Source organism: Bos mutus, chromosome 4, assembly GCF_027580195.1.
Source record: "Bos mutus isolate GX-2022 chromosome 4, NWIPB_WYAK_1.1, whole genome shotgun sequence".
NCBI classification, from domain to species: domain Eukaryota; kingdom Metazoa; phylum Chordata; class Mammalia; order Artiodactyla; family Bovidae; genus Bos; species Bos mutus.
The window spans coordinates 22,718,940-22,737,615 of NC_091620.1; the positions used below are offsets into that span (position 1 = coordinate 22,718,940).

An 18,676-nucleotide genomic window follows, 5' to 3' on the forward strand; every position below is an offset into this window, starting at 1 on the left:
ACACATGAGTTATATGGCGTTCAAATTGCTTATTGGCTTTTATAAACCTAGCGTTAAACTTATATTTGCTAATATCTCCCTAATCGGCAAGACCAATTACAGATAAAAGTAGAGTTTTGGATTCCATTCTAATGGCACATATGTTATTGTGCTGTACACAAAGATGGGATTAATATGTTAAAATAATGGAATGGATTATACCCAGGGTTTCGTCATCATTATAAACGGATTACATTCAGAGCCAAATCATTTAGATGATTTAGATGATGAGATTTGGCAAGTTTGAACTAATGAGATTTAGATGAGGTCTTTGGATTTTGAGTTGATGCTGTAATGGGAATGAGACCTTTTGGGACCTGGGAGGAAGTGAATGTGTTTTTCACATGTGAAGGATGCAAATTATAGGGGCCAGAAGGCAGGCTATTGTAGGTAAAATTTTGGTTTCTGTGAACTTTGCCATTTGGTGTCATGCTTGCCATTCAAATACAGGGTTGGGATTTGGACACTTGCAGCAAGTCAGCCAGCTGTCTGATGAGAAATGACTTGGAGAAAGAGCTATTCCTTAAAAAAGGATAACAAATGAACAAAATAGCAGAAGATGAGCGTTGACAGTGGGTTCCTTTGGAATGTCTTGGAATTTTATCAGAAAGAGTGTAAGGAAATAGTATTTCATTTGGGGATTTATCATCCCTTGAATTCATGTGAACATTCTCTGATGAAGATTCTTATTTAATCTATTTATGGTCTTCAACCTATATAACGTCCAGGAACAAACACAAAATTAAACCGTTCTTAGTCAGAGCCTTTGCTGTCTTTTGCCCTGAGTCCATTCTGCGGGTCATCTGTATGTATCTATATCTGTCTGTATGTGCGTGCTCACCTGTGTCTGACTCTTTGCAACCGCATGGACTATAGCCTCCCAGGCTCCTCTGGGAGGAAGGATTTCCCAGGCAAGAATGCTGCAGTGGACTGTCATTTCCTTCTCCAGGGGATCTTCCCAACCTCGGGATCAAACTGCATCTCCTGCATTGGCAAGAAGATTCTTTACCACCGAGCCACCTGGAAGCTGATAGATATACATATATATATATATATACACACACATACATGTATATACATACAATATTTACATATCTTCACTAAATCAAATGGTTTTTCGAGGCCTGTCACAAACAAGAGTGTAGATGGTAGTTAGGAGTTCTTGCAAACTGTGACAGCAAATTCTTCATTGATTTTTATCCAGATTCCCTATATTAAATTTGAGCTCATACATAGTTTATGGAAGCTGTGCTCCATGGAGGTCAAAGCAGACAATGGACCCTCTCCCTTCTCCCTTCTCTCTTTCTTCTGACGCTGCTCCTCTATTTTGAATAGAGTCCAGAGTGTCTCAGCTTTTAATGTGCATGGGAATCACCTGGAGAACTTGTTAAACCAGATTCCTAGACCAGACCCCAACCCCCAGACATTCTAATTCAGTAGGATTAGGGTGGAGCCTAATAATTTGCATGTCTCAGTTGATATTGCCACTGATGACAGTTTGGGGCTACATTTTGTATCCCTGGGCTATTGTGCCAACTGCCTATAACTGAGGGAAACACGATAATGAAGCTGTTGGTTCCTTGGGATGGGGAGGGACAGAGAGAACGTGGAGGAGCTAATCTAACTCACTACTTCTAATGAAGTCTGTAACAAAACCACCTTTTCCCTTTCACAGAAGCAAATCCAGAGAAATTCAACAGTCGTTTTCGAAATAAAATGTTCTATGCAGGGGTAAGTATACATTTCATTTTTTAATGATTACATGTGATTTATACTAATTTACTGATGGTAATAGAGATGCTAATATACTATGCTAATAATTACATACACATCACAGATGTTTACATGTGTGTCTATGTATGTGTGTGTGTGCTCAGTCATGTCCAACTCTTTGTGACCTCATGGACTGTAGCCCGCCAGACTCCTCTGTCCATGGGATTCTTCAGGCAAGAATACTGGAATAGGTTGCTATTTCCTTCTCCAGGGGAATATTCCCAACCCAGGGATCGAACCCAGGTCTCCTGCATGGCAGGCAGATTTTCTACCACTGTACCACCCGGCAAGCCCTATGTTTATATAGAGTTAATGCTTAATGTGTTGGTTGAAGAATAAAAGTAAGGGTATATTTCTTAAGTCGGTTGGCAGAGAGTTCATTATCTTTGAACTTTAAAGCCCGCATGCTGAGTGGGAATGATAGTCAAGAAGTGGTGTGAAAAGCAAACATCAAAGTCAAGCTAGAGAACTGGAAAATTAGGTAGACTGAAAGATGTATGGTAAGTCTTGGGTAAGAATGTAGTTTTCACAAGGGTATGTATCCTATGCATTGACATTTGGATGCAAAATTAAGAGACCATGGAGAGTTTTTTCATGGAAGCATAAATGAAATAAAGGGGCATTCTTCTTTTTACTTCTTCTCAGGGACATCCCTGGATGTGAATGGCTAGAAAGAAAAAAAAAAAAGAGGGCCTCCAAAATACTAATTTTTAAAGTGTGCTTAAGTTTATACCACTGGATAGAGGGGATTAAAGTAAAAAAGAGGCGAAACAAGACAGTCTCAGTGGAGAGTTAAAGATTTTATCAGCATCTACTGGATGAACAGGAAGGTCAGGAAAGGCTGTCAGATCTCCAAACTGACCCTTGAAATTACCTATATTTTCTCTCTCCTACTGCTATCTTAAATTTTATGATAAGTTACATTTTGAAAACAAAGAGAAAGATTTCAACTTGACAGCCTCTGCACTACTTTACTGTAGAGAATTCGTTTTATATTTTGTATTTTTGCATAACTCAGAATTCCTAGGACCTATCTATCACAGAAGCAGGGCTTTGGCATAACTGTGTAATGAAGCATTTTTTTTCTTTCTTTCCTTGTGGTATAGGCAGCTTTTTCTGATTTCCTACAGAGAAGCTCTAGAGATTTATCCAAACATGTTAAAGTTGTCGTAAGTATTGCACGTGTTGACTCATTTCGCTTTGAATGTAAATATCATGTCCCTAACGTAAACCCCAAATACCAGTATGTACTCAATCAGCGGGCTGCATAGAACTTGAACTGAATTGAGTGTGGTGTATTCAGCCAACATTTAGAAGCATTAAGTTATGTGTTGGGCACTGAACAGAGGATGAAGTTAAATAAGATGGATGGATTTTGCTCCTGAAAAAACTCATGGTTTGGTCATGCTGAAGGGCACCTAACTCATGGCAGAACATTAGAATAAATGTTGCTATTCGACTGTTTGTGTCATATGCTGGTGGCACAAAAGGAGAAATGCAAACTTCCCCTGGTGTAGTCAGGGAAGTCATCAAAGCAAGGATGTTGAGCTGGGTCTTGAAGTAGAAATAGATGTTCACCAAACAACTAGCTTTATTCCCAGGCTATCTGAAGAGTCTTCATTTTAGAAAAATACTTTGATTTTAGTATTTTGTGGTCACTTACTCTCTAGCCTGGTCAAGGTCCCTTACCACTTAGGAGTTTTTCTGGCTGCTGTTTACTTCTGAATCTCTATCTCAAGTTGGGGGATACTCATCTTGGAGGCAAGGGAGATGGGAAGTCATTTTTTTCTCTAAAAGATATATTTTAAAATAGCATATCATTAATTATTAAGAAAGATAAAGTGTTTCCTTGAAGTAAACAAGTTGAAAGAGGGAATGAGCATGACTGTTGCACATACCTGTATAAGTAAAGTGAAACATGAAACACAGAAAAATATACACATGAGGAAAAAGAAATGGGAATACAGCGATGCTTAGATTTATTGTGGAATGGATAAAGAATAGCATTTGTGACAGAAGGGGGTAGGATAAAATGTATACATGCAAATAGAGAAAAATATATGACCTTAAACTAATGGATTTATAGAGGAATACAGAGGAGCCTAAAATAAATATTCAATTTTCTTGACACCAATAAACCACATACAAGACACAAATCTCCTAAATCATTTGAAACAAAGACATTACTACTAACAGCCTTTGGCATCGCTTTCAGATGTTTCAGTTCTCATAAAATACTAATGAAAAGCTAGTATCCTTTAGTCGTAGCAACTCTTGAAAACTGGAATATTGCCTTTTTAAATCTAGATACGAGAAAGAGACATAGTCCATTCAACTGTGAAAATCTTAATTTTGATAAAACGATGGTTATTTAAGTAGCAGCAACCTTGCCTGAGACTTAACCTTTTTCTTCTGTGGGGGCCTGCAAATAGCCAAAAATAAACTTTCCTTCTTGTCCCAGTATTTTTTTGCATTATTGGGAACATTGTAGCACCTGCCTGGAGAGCCAGTGAGTGGAGGGCAGTGACTATATTGAATGGTGTTTACTGTCTAACTCAGCTGGGTGGAAATTAAACTCCGTGTGTCTCCACATCACTGGAGAGCTTTTCTCCCCCATCTGGCAGTCTTCCTGTTGAGAAATGTCTCAGGCATGGGTGGCCATAGAACAGGGATTAAAAAAAGCCTGCAGAGAGGCCAAAGTGGCAGCCGGAAACTTAAAAAAGGTTTGATATCAGCCAGTAGGTATAATATTCCAGGTGGATTGGTCTGTGTAATCATCTTTTATTTATGAAGAGAAAAAAAAAAAACAGTAGAAACTAAGTCTTAACAATTGGGATTCAGGTTTGTCTATATGACTAAAAGCACATGCATTTGAAACAACAATTACCATTGTGCTATGACAGAAATATACAAGGGTGTTTCTACAATTACATCACTGAGAGTGAGACTGAAAAGATGGGAAGTCAGAGCAAATAGATGTACACATAACAGCAGACTATCTTATCTTCGCCACGGGGTGAAGTCAGTGTTTCTGATGTAATAGTTAATAATCTAATCTCACAGAAATACAAAATATGTGCACAAGTACTATACACACACATACACACACACACACACACACACACACACACACACACACCCAGAGGATAGTAACAAAAACCTGCATACATCCTTCTTTTGTTCTACTGCACATGTGTTCTTGTTTCAATTCATCCACACGGGAGCTTGTACACAGGAAGATTTTTTTGTTTGGAAATATTTTCCTTTGTGTGTTTGAAGTAGGGAGAAAGTTGAAAACTGCAGTCCTAAAGAGTTGTGAAGTTTAAATGCAATAATATATAGGAAAATTTTGTAAAATATTGTAAGGCGTGCATCTTCATAGAATTTGCTGAGTTTCTAGAATCACTATGTTTTTTTAGGTGGAGAAAGTAGAAAATTAAAAAAAAAATAATTCTGTTCTAAATAAAGTAATATATAAGTATAGGATTTTTGCTGTAATGCAACAGTGCTGTTTTGCATACTATTAAGATATCACATGCTGTGTTTTTTTTTTTTTTGAAAGTTTTAGTTGCTTACAACACTCAGTTTTGATCATTTAAGATGTCTACATTTTTTTCTTCACTGGTAGAGCCATCTATCAACTCAAGTCCTTCAATTGGGAGACCTTATGTGTGTTTAAGATTTTGAAAGTGTGAAAACACCTTCGATCAATGTCTAGAACTTCATTCCAATCTAAATAACATTTGAGAATACTTTGCTTATTTAGGATTATAAGATTTCCCAGAAACAGTTTTTGAGAATGTTCATGAAAACTAGTCTGTGTTAAGATCAGCTGGGAGGAGGAGAATGAAACAACTTTGATGGCTAGCAGAGTCATCGTAACCTGGATTGCAAGTCCCTCTGAAGAAAACTTCAGAAATTTGCAAGGATCCTGGGAATGCTTTAACCCTGTCTCCCAAGGAGAAGACGGGGGGTGGGGGTGGGGTACATTCTGTGATGAGGGTGTGAGGAGAGCAGATAAAAAGCAGGCTTTATACCTTTGACATCAAGAGGCCTAGAATCCTGACCAGAGTGCTCCTCTTTTGATGTTTGTCACCAGTGGGAAATGAGAAAGGGAAACGAAAAGCCTCTTCCTTGAGCAGTCAGAGGATGCTCTGGAGGAAAGCACTAACCAGTCAGGCAAAGTGAAAGTGCTGGTTGCTCAGTCATGTCTGACTCTACGACCCATGGACTGTAGCCCACCAGGCAGCTCTGTCCATGGAGATTGCCAGGCAAGAATACTGGAGTGGGTAGCCATTCCCCTCTCCAGAGGATCTTTCTGACCCAGGGCTTGAACCCAGGTCTCCTGCATTGCAGGCAGATTCTTTACCATCTGAGCCACCAGGGAAGCCCCAAGTGGATCAGGGAAACCACACACAAAGGTATTGAGGCCAAGCCAATCTGAGGCCCTTGAAACCCAAAGTCACATCCAGAACCAATGAAATGGTTCATCTCAGAAGACCAGTCGCAGTCTATAAGAGATTACACTGATAAGAGTAAATCACTAATGGAGATAATGCTAATTTATAATAGATAGTTAGAAAAAAAAACATGCAGGATATATTCCTTTCAAACTTCTTTCAAAATATTACATTGAACATTTTCAAAAGACAAATTATCTCAAAAAGCAAGGAAAATAAATGGTCATATGCATGACTATTTTTGAATCAGATGATGGTGGTAGAGATTACTATGGCCTCACCTTGAGGCTTTGTCCTTTTGTTAAGTGTTCATAAATCTTTTAAGGATTTACTGCATAGCACAGGGAACTATATTCAATATCTTGCAATCCCTGGTGGCTCAGTTGGTAAAGAGTCTGCCTGCAGTGCAGGAGACCCAGGTTCGATCCCTGGGTTAGGAAAATATCTCCTGGAGAAGAAAATGGCAACCCACTTCAGTATTCTTGCCTGGGAAATCCCATGGACAGAGGAGCCTAGTGGGCTACAGTCCATAGGGTCGCAAAAGTCAGACACGACTTAGCGACTAAACCTACTTACCTACCTAAATCTTTTAATTTTGATACTACAAGCCTAAGTATCTAATCACAGTCCAACGTTAAGAATAATGAGAGTTCCTTGGATTGTGAGACCAGAGAAAAACATTTTGGTCAAATGGCAGCTTTGTTTTTACATGAAGTCAAAGCAAAACCAAGCCCTGAACTCTGGAGCCGGGAAAGTTAGAATAAATTTTCAGTCACAGTAATGGCCATCGATGCCAGCAACAGACAAAGACAAGGGTGAGACTTTGGTACCTGTTCTTGTCGGCTAAGTTGGCTCGTAGACTTGCACCTGCTTCAAAACCCTTGCTTTTTCTGCTTTGATTGTTGCAGTGTGATGGGACCGATCTTACCCCAAAGATCCAGGAACTGAAGTTCCAGTGTATAGTATTTTTAAATATACCCAGGTAAGCCCTGTTCTTATTGTCTTCCTTGGTTTGATGTGAACTCTGTTTGACCTAAGGTTCTCTGCTCTCATGATGGAAAATTTCCAGGTACAAGCGGTGAAAAATAGTTACTTTAATGACTTACTAAGAGTCTCCAGGCCTGATCGTTTTCTCTCCTACTTGCTTTGTTTAATGTTCTCTATGGTATTTTTTCATGTATGTGGTATAGCATGCATGGTGTATACTTACCCATGCTTAAGAAGCCCAGGCAGCCCTCTGGACTAAGACATTTTAATGTAATTCCCAATTACGGACCCCTCCACCCTGTCACCCTCCCCAGGAATGATGGGCTTGCATAAATACGTGTTCTTAGTTTCCCAAAAGCTATTAGGAAACCTTCCAGCCTGATTTCAGCATGGAATTCATTCAAAATCGTTGCCAGATGATTGCTTTGAAAAAATAGGATCAATTAGAGCAGCATTTTCTAGCCAGAATGTCAGCTTTCTTTGGTGCTATTATATACCTCAGGAGAAAGGGGTATTTAAGATTAACTAGTCTCAAAATAAGCACATTTCTCAGTGGGCTTAAATTTAGATTCTAGGCTCCCAAGCCAAGATTTGAAAGGGATGGATCCCTGACTCTTTGTTATTTGCAAACCAGACAACTCAGACACAAAAATCCACAAGTAAGTTCTATTTAGACTGAATTTGGTTGAAATGAGAAGTGTATGTAAATCTATGTCTGGGAAAGCATAGTCTCCTGGTGACTTTTGGCCATGCTCAGTTTAGCCCCTTACAACCTATTCCAGAAGCATTTTCATCTTAGTCGTTGAAGTAGGGGACCTAGATTCTCAGGAAACATTGTTCGTTAGCTTGCTTTAATTTTCTTTTCTTCTCCTTATTCCTCTTCTTGCTCCTTCCCATCTCCCCTCTGGACTTTGTTTATTCTACTTTTCAGTGTCCCTGACTTCCCCTTCCCTTTCTGATCTCACATCTTTGTCTCATCCTTTTTTTACTCCTCTGTCTTCAGTTACTGTTCCCCCATCCTGGGGTACTCATTGTCTTAATTATGTATTTACTGCTGATGCTTACCCAGCTCGATTCTCTTTTCCGCTCTTACTGGCATGTATATGTCTCCCTCCAAGACCAAATTCTGACACCACCTATTGATAACTCATGGGATGTCATAGAAAGTAGGCCTGTGTGAATTATAGAGTAAGAAACACACACACACACACACACTATTGATACTATGTATAAAATAGATAACTAATGAGAATCTACTGTACACCACAGGGGACTCTACTTAAAGCTCTGTGGTAACCTAAATGGGAAGAAAGTCTGAAAAAGAGGGGATTGCCGTTGTTGTTCATCACTCAGTCGTGTCTGACTCTTTGTGACCCCATGGACTGCAGCACACAGGCTTCCCTGTCCTTCACCATCTCCCAGAGCTTGCTCAAACTCATGTCCATTGACTCAGTGATGCCATCCAACCATCTCGTCCTCTGTGGTCCCCTTCTCCTCCTGCTTTCAATCTTTCCCAGCATCAGGGTCTTTTCTAATGAGTCGACTCTTCCCATCAGGTGGCCCAAGTATTGGAGCTTCAGCATCAGTCCTTTTAATGAGTATTCAGGATTGATTTTCCTTAGGATTGACTGGTTTGATCTCTTTGAAGTCCAAGGGGAAAAAAAGGGGATGGATATATACTATAGCTGATTCTCTTTGCTGTGCAGTAGAAACTAACACTACATTGTAAAACAACTATACTCCAATAAAAATTTAAAAATAAAAAGTTGATAATGAATTAGTAGAAAATTGGACACCATGGGATGCTTTTGTTGTCAAATTTTGACCCATTTTCATAAATTGATACTTGGAGTGGAAGGGGATAAACCCATTTTCTTTTCTATTGGGAGACATGAACCAAGAGTAGAAAGCCATTCTTTTGTGAAATCAACATCAGATCAAACTATAAATTATTACCTGATGATGATCACGAGAAGACTGGCACAAACTCTAATTCTAATTTTACTCTTCTCTTGCAGATATTGTGCTGGCACTATGCCCTGGGGGAACCCAGGAGATCACCATGACTTTGAACCTCAGCGTCATGATGATGGTTATATTGAAGTCATTGGGTTCACCATGGCATCTTTGGTGAGCAATACATCTGTTTTACTGAAGTAAACTGTGTTTTAGTCACAATGAGAGTTTATTCATTTTACAAGATTTTGGTATAATGTTATCTCCTGGCTTATCAACTTATAAGCTGTATGCAATGTAGAGTTGCTAGGGGAAGCCAAAAGCAAAAAGTCATTCTTTGTGTCACTAAAAAAAGTTGATGCGTATTTGTTTGAACTTCAAAGGTAAATGAATATTATGTTAGTTTTCCTGATATTTTCTATCAGAATGAAATGTAAAGTTTGTATGTTAATTACATACCATTATGCCACAAACATATCCCAACAATGATGTAGAAATCTTGCCATTTGATACTTTGTTGGTTCATGGAGGACTCAAGTTTAGATAAAAAAGAACATGGTTATTTGCATTCATCTCCATTTTACCCACTTAAGCATAAAATGGGCATCTACATTATCATAGAATATCTGAATATAGAAAGACTTCTCACGACATTAATGAATATTCACTTACCAGTTTTGAGATCACTTTGCATTTTAATTTTGGTTCCTGGCATTAGACATGTAAGTGTATAGAATAAGGTCAGTCGCAAGCAGGTTTTAGCCTCGTGTTTTAACTTATTATTGAATGATAAAGAAACTAATTGAAAATTTTGCATATCATTTTATCAGATATAGATCAGCCATACCATCAGTTTGTAAAGCAAATGAAAATAAAGCTTCTTAGCACTTAGTTCGTGCTGTTATAACCCAAGGCTAGAAAGTTGTATTTCTTGTTCTAAACAACCTAAAACAACTCTCTCTTTCATCCATCTCATGGATTTCAAGTGACTTTTCCTCCATCACCTTGAATTGGTGAGATTTAACAGAGTAAACTCTTGTGATTATGAAAAGAATGTCCATCTCCTGAGATGGTGATGTTGCTCATTACATTTGATGTGTCTAGAATGAAATGGTCATTAAGTGTAAAAGATTGGTCTGGGAATGATCTAATTTTCAAAATCATACATAGCTCATATGTAACTCTTGCTTTCCAAAGTCTTTATGTTAATTATAGATAAAGACTCAGCCAAGAGCAAATAAGAATAAGTCCAGTTAGGGTATGTACAAGGAAGAATGTTTGGAGGTGCCCGAGAAAGTCACAAACCTGGTCATGTGTTATTTTGCTCATTCATTTATTCATGAATCCAGTGAACATGTATTGAATTTTTTGCCATGAGAGTTTCCTAGTCCTGGCTGTGCTGTAGAAGGCTGTCAAGGAATGGCTAAAAGAAAATGATCCCTTACCTAGGCCTGCGAGGGCAGGGAGAATATGAGACACTTTCCCATTGCTCTCAAGATCACAAACTAAATCTTTACTGCAAAATTGAGTTCCTTTCCAAACCTCCATCCTTTACCACTGCCCTCTGTGCTTTCTAGCTTGTTGCCTCTCAAGTCAGCTATAGCACTGGACATCCTTTGCCTCTTTGTACCACAGGACCATTGCATATGCTGCCCATCTCCAATGTGCTTTACCTCTTCCTCTCGTGTAACTTTTCAGTCTATATCTGTGTTAGATTCTGTTTAGAAGTCTTTCTTTGGTTTGGGTTGTTTCTGCTTACAGTTATATAATGAAAGTCTGAACAAGAAGGGGAAGGCAGAGTGAAACTGGGTAATTAGAGGAGAATTCAATGGATGGACTCTTACGAGTAGTGCACTAGGTTTATGAGAAGCGACGATGGACGGTGGGGTATTCCTGAGCTGAAGATGCAAAGGCAAGGAAGCAGTCAGCTGTACCAGAAAAAGAAGGACATAGGAAGGACCACCTGGTAGGCATAGTGTTTGCTAAGTGAAAGCAGTCATCCTGTGCCAGCCTGTCAGGAGAGGAGCCGGAGACATCAGTACAGTTCTTGCTCTCCAGCCACTACACAGTCTAACTGGTTCAGTTTCACAGGGCAGGGAAGAGGGCAGGGAAGGGGTGGAGTGTCGGGTGGGAATGGCAGCTGACTGGTATCCATCAGTCTAGTGTATCGCCGGTCCACAGCAGAGAACCTGAGACTTGTAATTGGCAATAAGAAATGTGACAGATGAATGAATTTTGCCAGGTGAAGAAGGATGGGACTTGGCAGTCTTGAAAAAGGGAAATGTACAGACACTTGGTAGTCTGAGAGAGCATAGTCTTCTGTGCAGACTACAGTCAGTTTTATGTAGCTTAAAAAGAGGTGAAAAGCGAAAGTCATGCAGATGGTCCTGGAGAGGCAGGCAGGGGTGATATCATAAAGTGCACTAGAGAATTTACCTAGAAGTTTTGACTTTGGGCATCAGTAAAGTGTGTTTGCAAAATAAATATTTGTTACGGGGAAATTTCACTGGAGAAACTGACAGCATATTGAACTCTCATTCACTATCACCAAGTCTCATGCATGCGTGTGTGGAAAGTCGCTTCAGCTGGGTCCGCCTCTGCGACCATATGGACTGTAGCCCTCCAGGCTCCTCTGCCCATGGGATTCTCCAGGCAAGAATACTGGAGTGGGTTGCCGTGCCCTTCTCCAGGGTCTCTTCCCAACCCAGGGATTGAACCCATGTCTCTTATGTCTCCTGCATTGGCAGGTGTCGCTTAACCTATTATCAATTCATGCGCAATCTTATTTCTGTCTCCAACTATGGTCTCCTCTCTTACATTATTTTGAACTAAATCTAAGACATTATATAATTTTACCCATAAATATCTCTGAATATGTTTTTTAAAAAATAAGACTTCCTTTAATGAATACAATCATACCATCTCAAAAACAATAGCATCTTAATATTACTAAATATCTACTCAGTGCTCAGTTTCTAATTGTCTTGCAGATGTCATCTGTTTTCTCTTGCTCTGTTCATTTGCATCAGGATTCAAATAAAGTACATTCATGGTGATTAGTTGTTATGACTCTTAAGTCTTTGTAGCACCCATCTCTCTCTTTTCTTTTTTTTCATTTATCTATTAAAGAGACCAGGCTGTTTGTCCTGTGAAGTTTCCCTGAGTCTGAACTGTGCTGAAAATGTCCACAGAGTCTCAATAATGTGCTCTTCTCTTTTACTTGTTTTTGCTAAGTTGATAGTTGGATATAGATTCATCAGACACATATTTCTCCAAATCTCTTTTGTAAGCAGTGTTTTATTCTTCCAAAGGAGCATATGTAATGTCTCTCTCTCTCTCTCTCTCTCTCTCAATAATAGTCTTTGATGATCAATGTTAGGATCTAGGAATCATCAGGAATTGCACAGCAGTGATATTCTGACTCTCTTCTTCATTTGTTAACTGGGGTGTTTCTATAAGGAGAAGTTTTTCCTACACCTGCTGCTTGGTTGGGGCTTCCCTGGTGGCTCAGTGGTTAAGAATCTGCCTGTCAGTGCAGGAGACACAGATTTGATCCCTAATCTGGGATGATCTCACATGCCTCCCAACAGCTAAGCCATGTGCCCCAACTTTTGGGGTTTCCCAGGTGGCAGAGTGGTAAAGAATCCTCCCGCTAATAAAGGAGACACAAGAAATGTGAGTTCGATCCTTGGGTCGGGAAGATCCCCTGGAGTAGGAAAGGGCAACCTGCTCCAGTATTCTTGCCTGGAAAATTCCATGGACAGAAGAGTCTAGCAGTCTCCAGTTCATGGGGTCACAAGAGCTAGAGATGACTGAGCACACACTCTTTGATTACTTAGTTATACAGTTTGTTTCAGAGAAGCAGGACAAGCAAGTCTTTTATTCATATATTTTCAAAGTAATTTAGTTCATTAGTGTCCTTCAGTGACTGTGGGTTTAAACTGGCATCAGATTTGGGGGATTTCTCCCATCAAGGGTTGAAGTCTGTATAACCTCCCCTTGACTCTACGTGGGCTTACAAATACTTGGCGAATAGAGTACAGTGGAATCGATGCTATGTAACTTCTGAGGTTGGTCATTAAAGGCCATGCAGCACTGGGGAAATATGGTATGGATTGGTCTCTAATTAATAGGGATTTTGTAAATGCTAGGCAATATTTATTTAAAATATCCCGCTGCTTTCATTCGTTTAGTGTCACTCATAAATATTTATTGAATAGTTGTTGAAATCACAAATACTTATTGAACCCGTAAGTGACACTTGCTAGATAAAACAGGTACAAAATTAACCAATAGAAAAGCAGGATCCTCAGGGTGCCCACAGTCCAGTGTTGGGAGGGAGGTGAGGAAGGAAACGAGCAATCACAGACTGAGGTAATAAATTCTGGGGGAAAGGGATGTGGAATGAGGATAGAAAGAACCATGTTTACAGATTGGAGTCTTTTTGGGTGAGATTGCCAAGTGGCCACTCTCATAGAGGCATCAGTTTAAGAGAACATGGAAACCAGTGGTGATGCAGATGGTGAATGAAGGGCAGAAAGAGTTAGATATATTTTTTTAATTTGTTGTTTTAACTGTTATGGGGAGTTTGCAACTGATGGCATGAGACAGGATTGGATTAGTTGCTCAGAAAAGTTATCTGGATTTCAGTGTGAAAGTGATGAGAATCTACACTCCTGGGGACAGATGGAAAAATCAGGATGTTGGTACCAAAGTCCAGGTGAAGAGATGAGAGTATCTGAAAGCCTGAGTAAAGAAAGTGATGATGAAGACAGAAGGAGTTGATGAATGGATAGGAACTTATCTTGAGGGTGAGAAAGGGGTGGGTGGCCAGCATAGGTCATTAAAGGTGACAATATTATATGAGAAAGAAAATATAAAAGAAGGATAAAAGTGTCAAAAATGAACTCTGTTTCATGTAAGTCAAAATTGAAATCCCTGTGAGACATCTAAGAAGATATACAAATGTGCAGAGAACTCACTAGGTTGGGAGAGAGTGTTTAATATTCTATCTTTATCTTTATTTATCTTTCTATCTATCTCTCCCATCCTGTCATGAGTAGGTAAAGGAGAAAAAGAATAGATAGGAGTTGGTGTAGAGAACATGAAATTGTAAAATTATTAAATGTAGATTAAACTGCACAGTTTTGAACATCCCATGTAATTTAAATAACGTTACTTGAGCTCCAATACTTTGGCCACCTGATGTGAAGAGTCAACTCATTGGAAAAGACCCTGATGCTGAGAAAGATTGAGGATAGGAGGAGAAGGGGGTGGCAGAGGATGAGATGGTTAGGTGGCATCACCAACTCAGAGACACGAGTTTGAGCAAACTCCAGGAGATAGTGAAGGACAGGGAAGCCTGGCATGCAGTAGTCCATGGGGTTGCAAAGAGTCAGATACGACTTAGCCACTGAGCAACAAAAACAACAACTCAAAACTCATATACAACTTACTATTGATGCGTATGAGTATCAAATTGTTGTTGTTGTTACTATCCATATAACATGGGCTTCCCTGGTGGCTCAGATGGTAAAGAATCTGCCTGCAATTCTTTAGCAGGAGACCTGGGTTCAATCACTGGGTTGGGAAGATCCCTTGGGGAAGGGACTGGCAATTCACTCCAGTGTTCTTGCCCAGAGAATCTCATGGACAGAGGAGCCTGGAGGGCTACAGTCCATGGGGTCACAAAGAGTCAGACACAACTGAGGGACTAACACTTACGTACTTATCCATCGGGCAGACACCATGTATTTTTTTTTATTCAATAATTAAAGTGCTTTATTTTCAGTCCTTAAATTTTACATTCCTTGAAATTATATTGATCACACGTGTAATCAATATTATATGGATTACATTTCTGAGAATGTAAATTATTTGAAAACACACATCTGTGTAAGGTGATTATATAAAGAGAACAGTGTAGTTATTTGGGTAAAAGTATGTCTGTTTTTGTGTATATAAAATATTCAGAGTGATCCTTTAAGAGAAATCTGAAATAGAATTACTAGAATGGGAGAAAAGATTATTTCTTTTAGACTATTTATCTTATAATTGAACATTTCAAGACAGAAGTATTCAGTTCATTTTACTGGTTGAATTGCATTCCTATTAATTAAGATGATTCTTCATGGGTGCTTGGTAACCCAGTTACCTTTTTGGATTTCATTCAGACCATAATCAGACATTGTAAGGTGTATTTATTTCTAGATGGAGAAGCTCTATACAATCAGCAAAAATAAGGCTGGGAGCTGACTGTGGCTCAGATCATGAACTCCTTATTGCCAAATTCAGACTTAAACTGGAGAAAACCACTAGACAATTCAGACTTAAACTAGGGAAAACCACTAGACAATTCGGGTATGACCTAAATCAAATCCCTTACTATTATACAGTACTAATGCCAAATAGATTCAAGGGATTAGATCTGATAGACAGAGTGCCTGAAGAACTATGGACGGGGGTTTGTGACATTGTACAGGAGGCAGGGATCAAGACCATCCCCAATAAAAAGAAATGCAAAAAGGCAAAATGGTTGTCTGAGGAGGCCTTACAAATAGCTGTAAGAAGAAGAAAAGCGAAAGGCAAAGGAGAAAAGGAAAGATATACCCATTTGAATGCAGAGTTCCAAAGAATAGCAAGGAGAGATAAAGCTTTCCTCAGTGATCAGTGCAAAGAAATAGAGGAAAACAATAGAATGGGAAAGACTAGAGATCTCTTCAAGAAAATTAGAGATACCAAGGGAACATTTCATGCTAAGATGGGCACAATAAAGGACAGAAATGGTATGGACCTAACAGAAGCAGAAGAGATTAAGAAGAGGTGGCAAGAATACACAGAAGAACTATACAAAAAAGATCTTCATGACCCAGATAATCACGATGGTGTGATCACTCACTTAGAGCCATACATCCTGGAATGCGAAGTCAAGTGGGCCTTAGGAAGCATCACTACCAACAAAGCTAGTGGAGGTGATGGAATTCCAGTTGAGCTATTTCAAATCCTAAAAGCTCATGCTGTGAAAGTGCTACACTCAATATGCCAGCAAATTAGAAAAACTCAGCAGTGGCCACAGGACTGGAAAAGGTCAGTTTTCATTCCAATCCCAAAGAAAGGCAATGCCAAAGAATGCTCAAACTATTGCACAATTGCACTCATCTCACATACTAGCAAAGTAATGACCAAAATTCTCTGTTGAAGCCAGGCTTCAGCAATACATGCACTGTGAACTTCCAGACATTCAAGGTAGATTTAGAAAAGTCAGAGGAACCAGAGATCAAATTGCGAACATGCGCTGGATCATTGAAAAAGCAAGAGAGTTCCAGAAAAACATATACTTCTGGTTTATTGACTGTGCCAAAAAGTCTTTGACTGTATGGATCACAACAAACTGTGAAAAATTCTTCAAGAGATGGGAATGCCAGACCACCTGACCTTCCTCCTGAGAAATCTGTATGCAGGTGAGGAAGCAACAGTTAGAACTAGACATGGAACAACAGACTGGTTCCAAAGAGGAAGAGGAGTATGTCAAGGCTGTACATTGTCACCCTGCTTATTTAACTTATGTGCAGAGTACATCATGTGAAATATCAGGGTGGATGAAACACAAACTGGAATTAAGATTGCTGGGAGAAATATCAATAACCTCAGATATGCAGATGACACTGCTCTTAAGGCAGAAATGGAAGAAGAATGAAAGAGCTTCTTGATGAAAGGGAAAGAGGAGAGTGAAAAAGTTGGCTTAAAACTCAACATTCAGAAAACTAAGATCATGGCTTCCAGTCCCATCACTTCATGGCAAATAGATAGAGAAACAATGGAAACAGTGATAGACTATTTTGGGGGGCTCCAAGGGCTTCACTGGTGGCTCAGAGGATAAAGCGTCTGCCTGCAATGCAGGAGACCTGGGTTCAATCCCTGGGTTGGGAAGATCCCCTGGAGAAGGAAATGGCAACCCACTCCAGTATTCTTGCCTGGAGAATCCCATGGACAGAGGAGCCTGGTGGGCTACAGTCCACGGGATCGCAAAGAGTCGGACATGACTGAGCGATTTCACTTCATTTCAAAATCACTGCAGTTGGTGAGTGCAGCCATGAAATTAAAAGACGCTTGCTTCTTGGAAGAAAAGTTATAACCAACCTAGACAGCATATTAAAAAGCAAAGACATTACTTTGCCAACAAAAGTCTGCCTAGTCAAAGCTATGGTTTTTCCAGTAGTCATGTATGGATATGAGATTTGGACTATAAAGAAAGCTGAGTGCCAAAGAATTGACGCTTTTGAACTGCCATGTTGGAGAAGACTCTTGAGAGTGCCTTGGACTTCAAGGAGCTCCAACCAGTCCATCCTAAAGAAAATCAGTCCTGAATATTCATTGAAAGGACTGATGCTGAAGCTGAAACTCCAATACTTTGGCCACCTGATGCAAAGAAATAACTCATTTGAAAAGACCCTGATGCTGGGAAAGATTGAAGACGTGAGGAGAAGGGGACGACAGAGGATGAGATGGTTGGATGGCATCACCGAGTTGATGGACATGAGTTTGAGTAATCTCTGGGAGTTGGTGATAGATGGTGAAGCCTGGTGTGCTGCAGTCCATGGGGTCACAAAGAGTCAGACACAGCTGAGCAACTGAACTGAACAGACTGTATTCAGACATTGTAACATTTATTTATTTCTGTCACAATTTTCTGCCATTATAGCTGTGAAGGTTCTTTCATGTTGAGTCTGTTTGTAAGTAATCTAAAACTTTTCAAGACAGTTCAAAGCATTATTCAGATTGAGCAATTGGGAGCCTAATTTGCTACATGGTATGCAATCCAAAGATTTCAGTCTCCTGAACTTTAAAGAAAGCATAGACAGTTCTCTTTTTGTTAATCAAAATTAAAATATGTAGGCTCTTTTGTATTTATGAATTAGAAAAGCAAAAGGTAAGAAAGGTTACAAAGAGAAATTCCCAAGGTTGAAGTTATACACATACCAGATATTTTTTTTTAAAGAAAAAGGTAATATTAACATTTATTTTGGTAACATTTGTAAGTATAAGAGTTAAAAGTAAAAATATTTGTCATAATTACATGATGCATAATGAACTGTATTTATATTTTGAAGTATTTCCTTTCAGTTGCCTTATTTCCATGTTTTTAAGTATATATGGAATCATAAGTAAAATCCTACTCTTTCATTCTGTAAATATTTCTCAATTTATATAATAATTATTTCATCATGAAATGCTTCCTTTATGGAACTTTTAGGTTTCTGGATGTTTGGTGGTTTTAAAAACTCCTGTAATTAACATGATGTTCATAAATCTCATTTTACATTTTAAATCATCTTCTTATGCCATATCCCCAGGAGAGAAATTACTGATCCAATGGCATAAACATTTAAAGCCTCTTAATACAAATTATAAAGCTACTTTCTAGAAATTTTAAACTGTTTACTTGCCTAACAGCAATGTAT

The 18,676-nt window shown here is 39.1% G+C and overlaps 1 protein-coding gene across 4 annotated transcripts in view; it reads left to right on the top strand.

Moving 5' to 3' along the window:
- DGKI (diacylglycerol kinase iota) overlaps positions 1-18,676 on the top strand; it is a 528,258-nt gene that overhangs the window by 309,215 nt on the left and 200,367 nt on the right. For all 4 annotated transcript variants that reach the window (XM_070369213.1, XM_070369214.1, XM_070369215.1 and 1 more), the window contains 4 exons: positions 1,715-1,770; positions 2,919-2,981; positions 7,181-7,254; positions 9,278-9,389. In XM_070369213.1, coding sequence (XP_070225314.1) covers positions 1,715-1,770; positions 2,919-2,981; positions 7,181-7,254; positions 9,278-9,389 — 305 coding nt within the window. The remainder of the gene's footprint in view (positions 1-1,714; positions 1,771-2,918; positions 2,982-7,180; positions 7,255-9,277; positions 9,390-18,676) is intronic.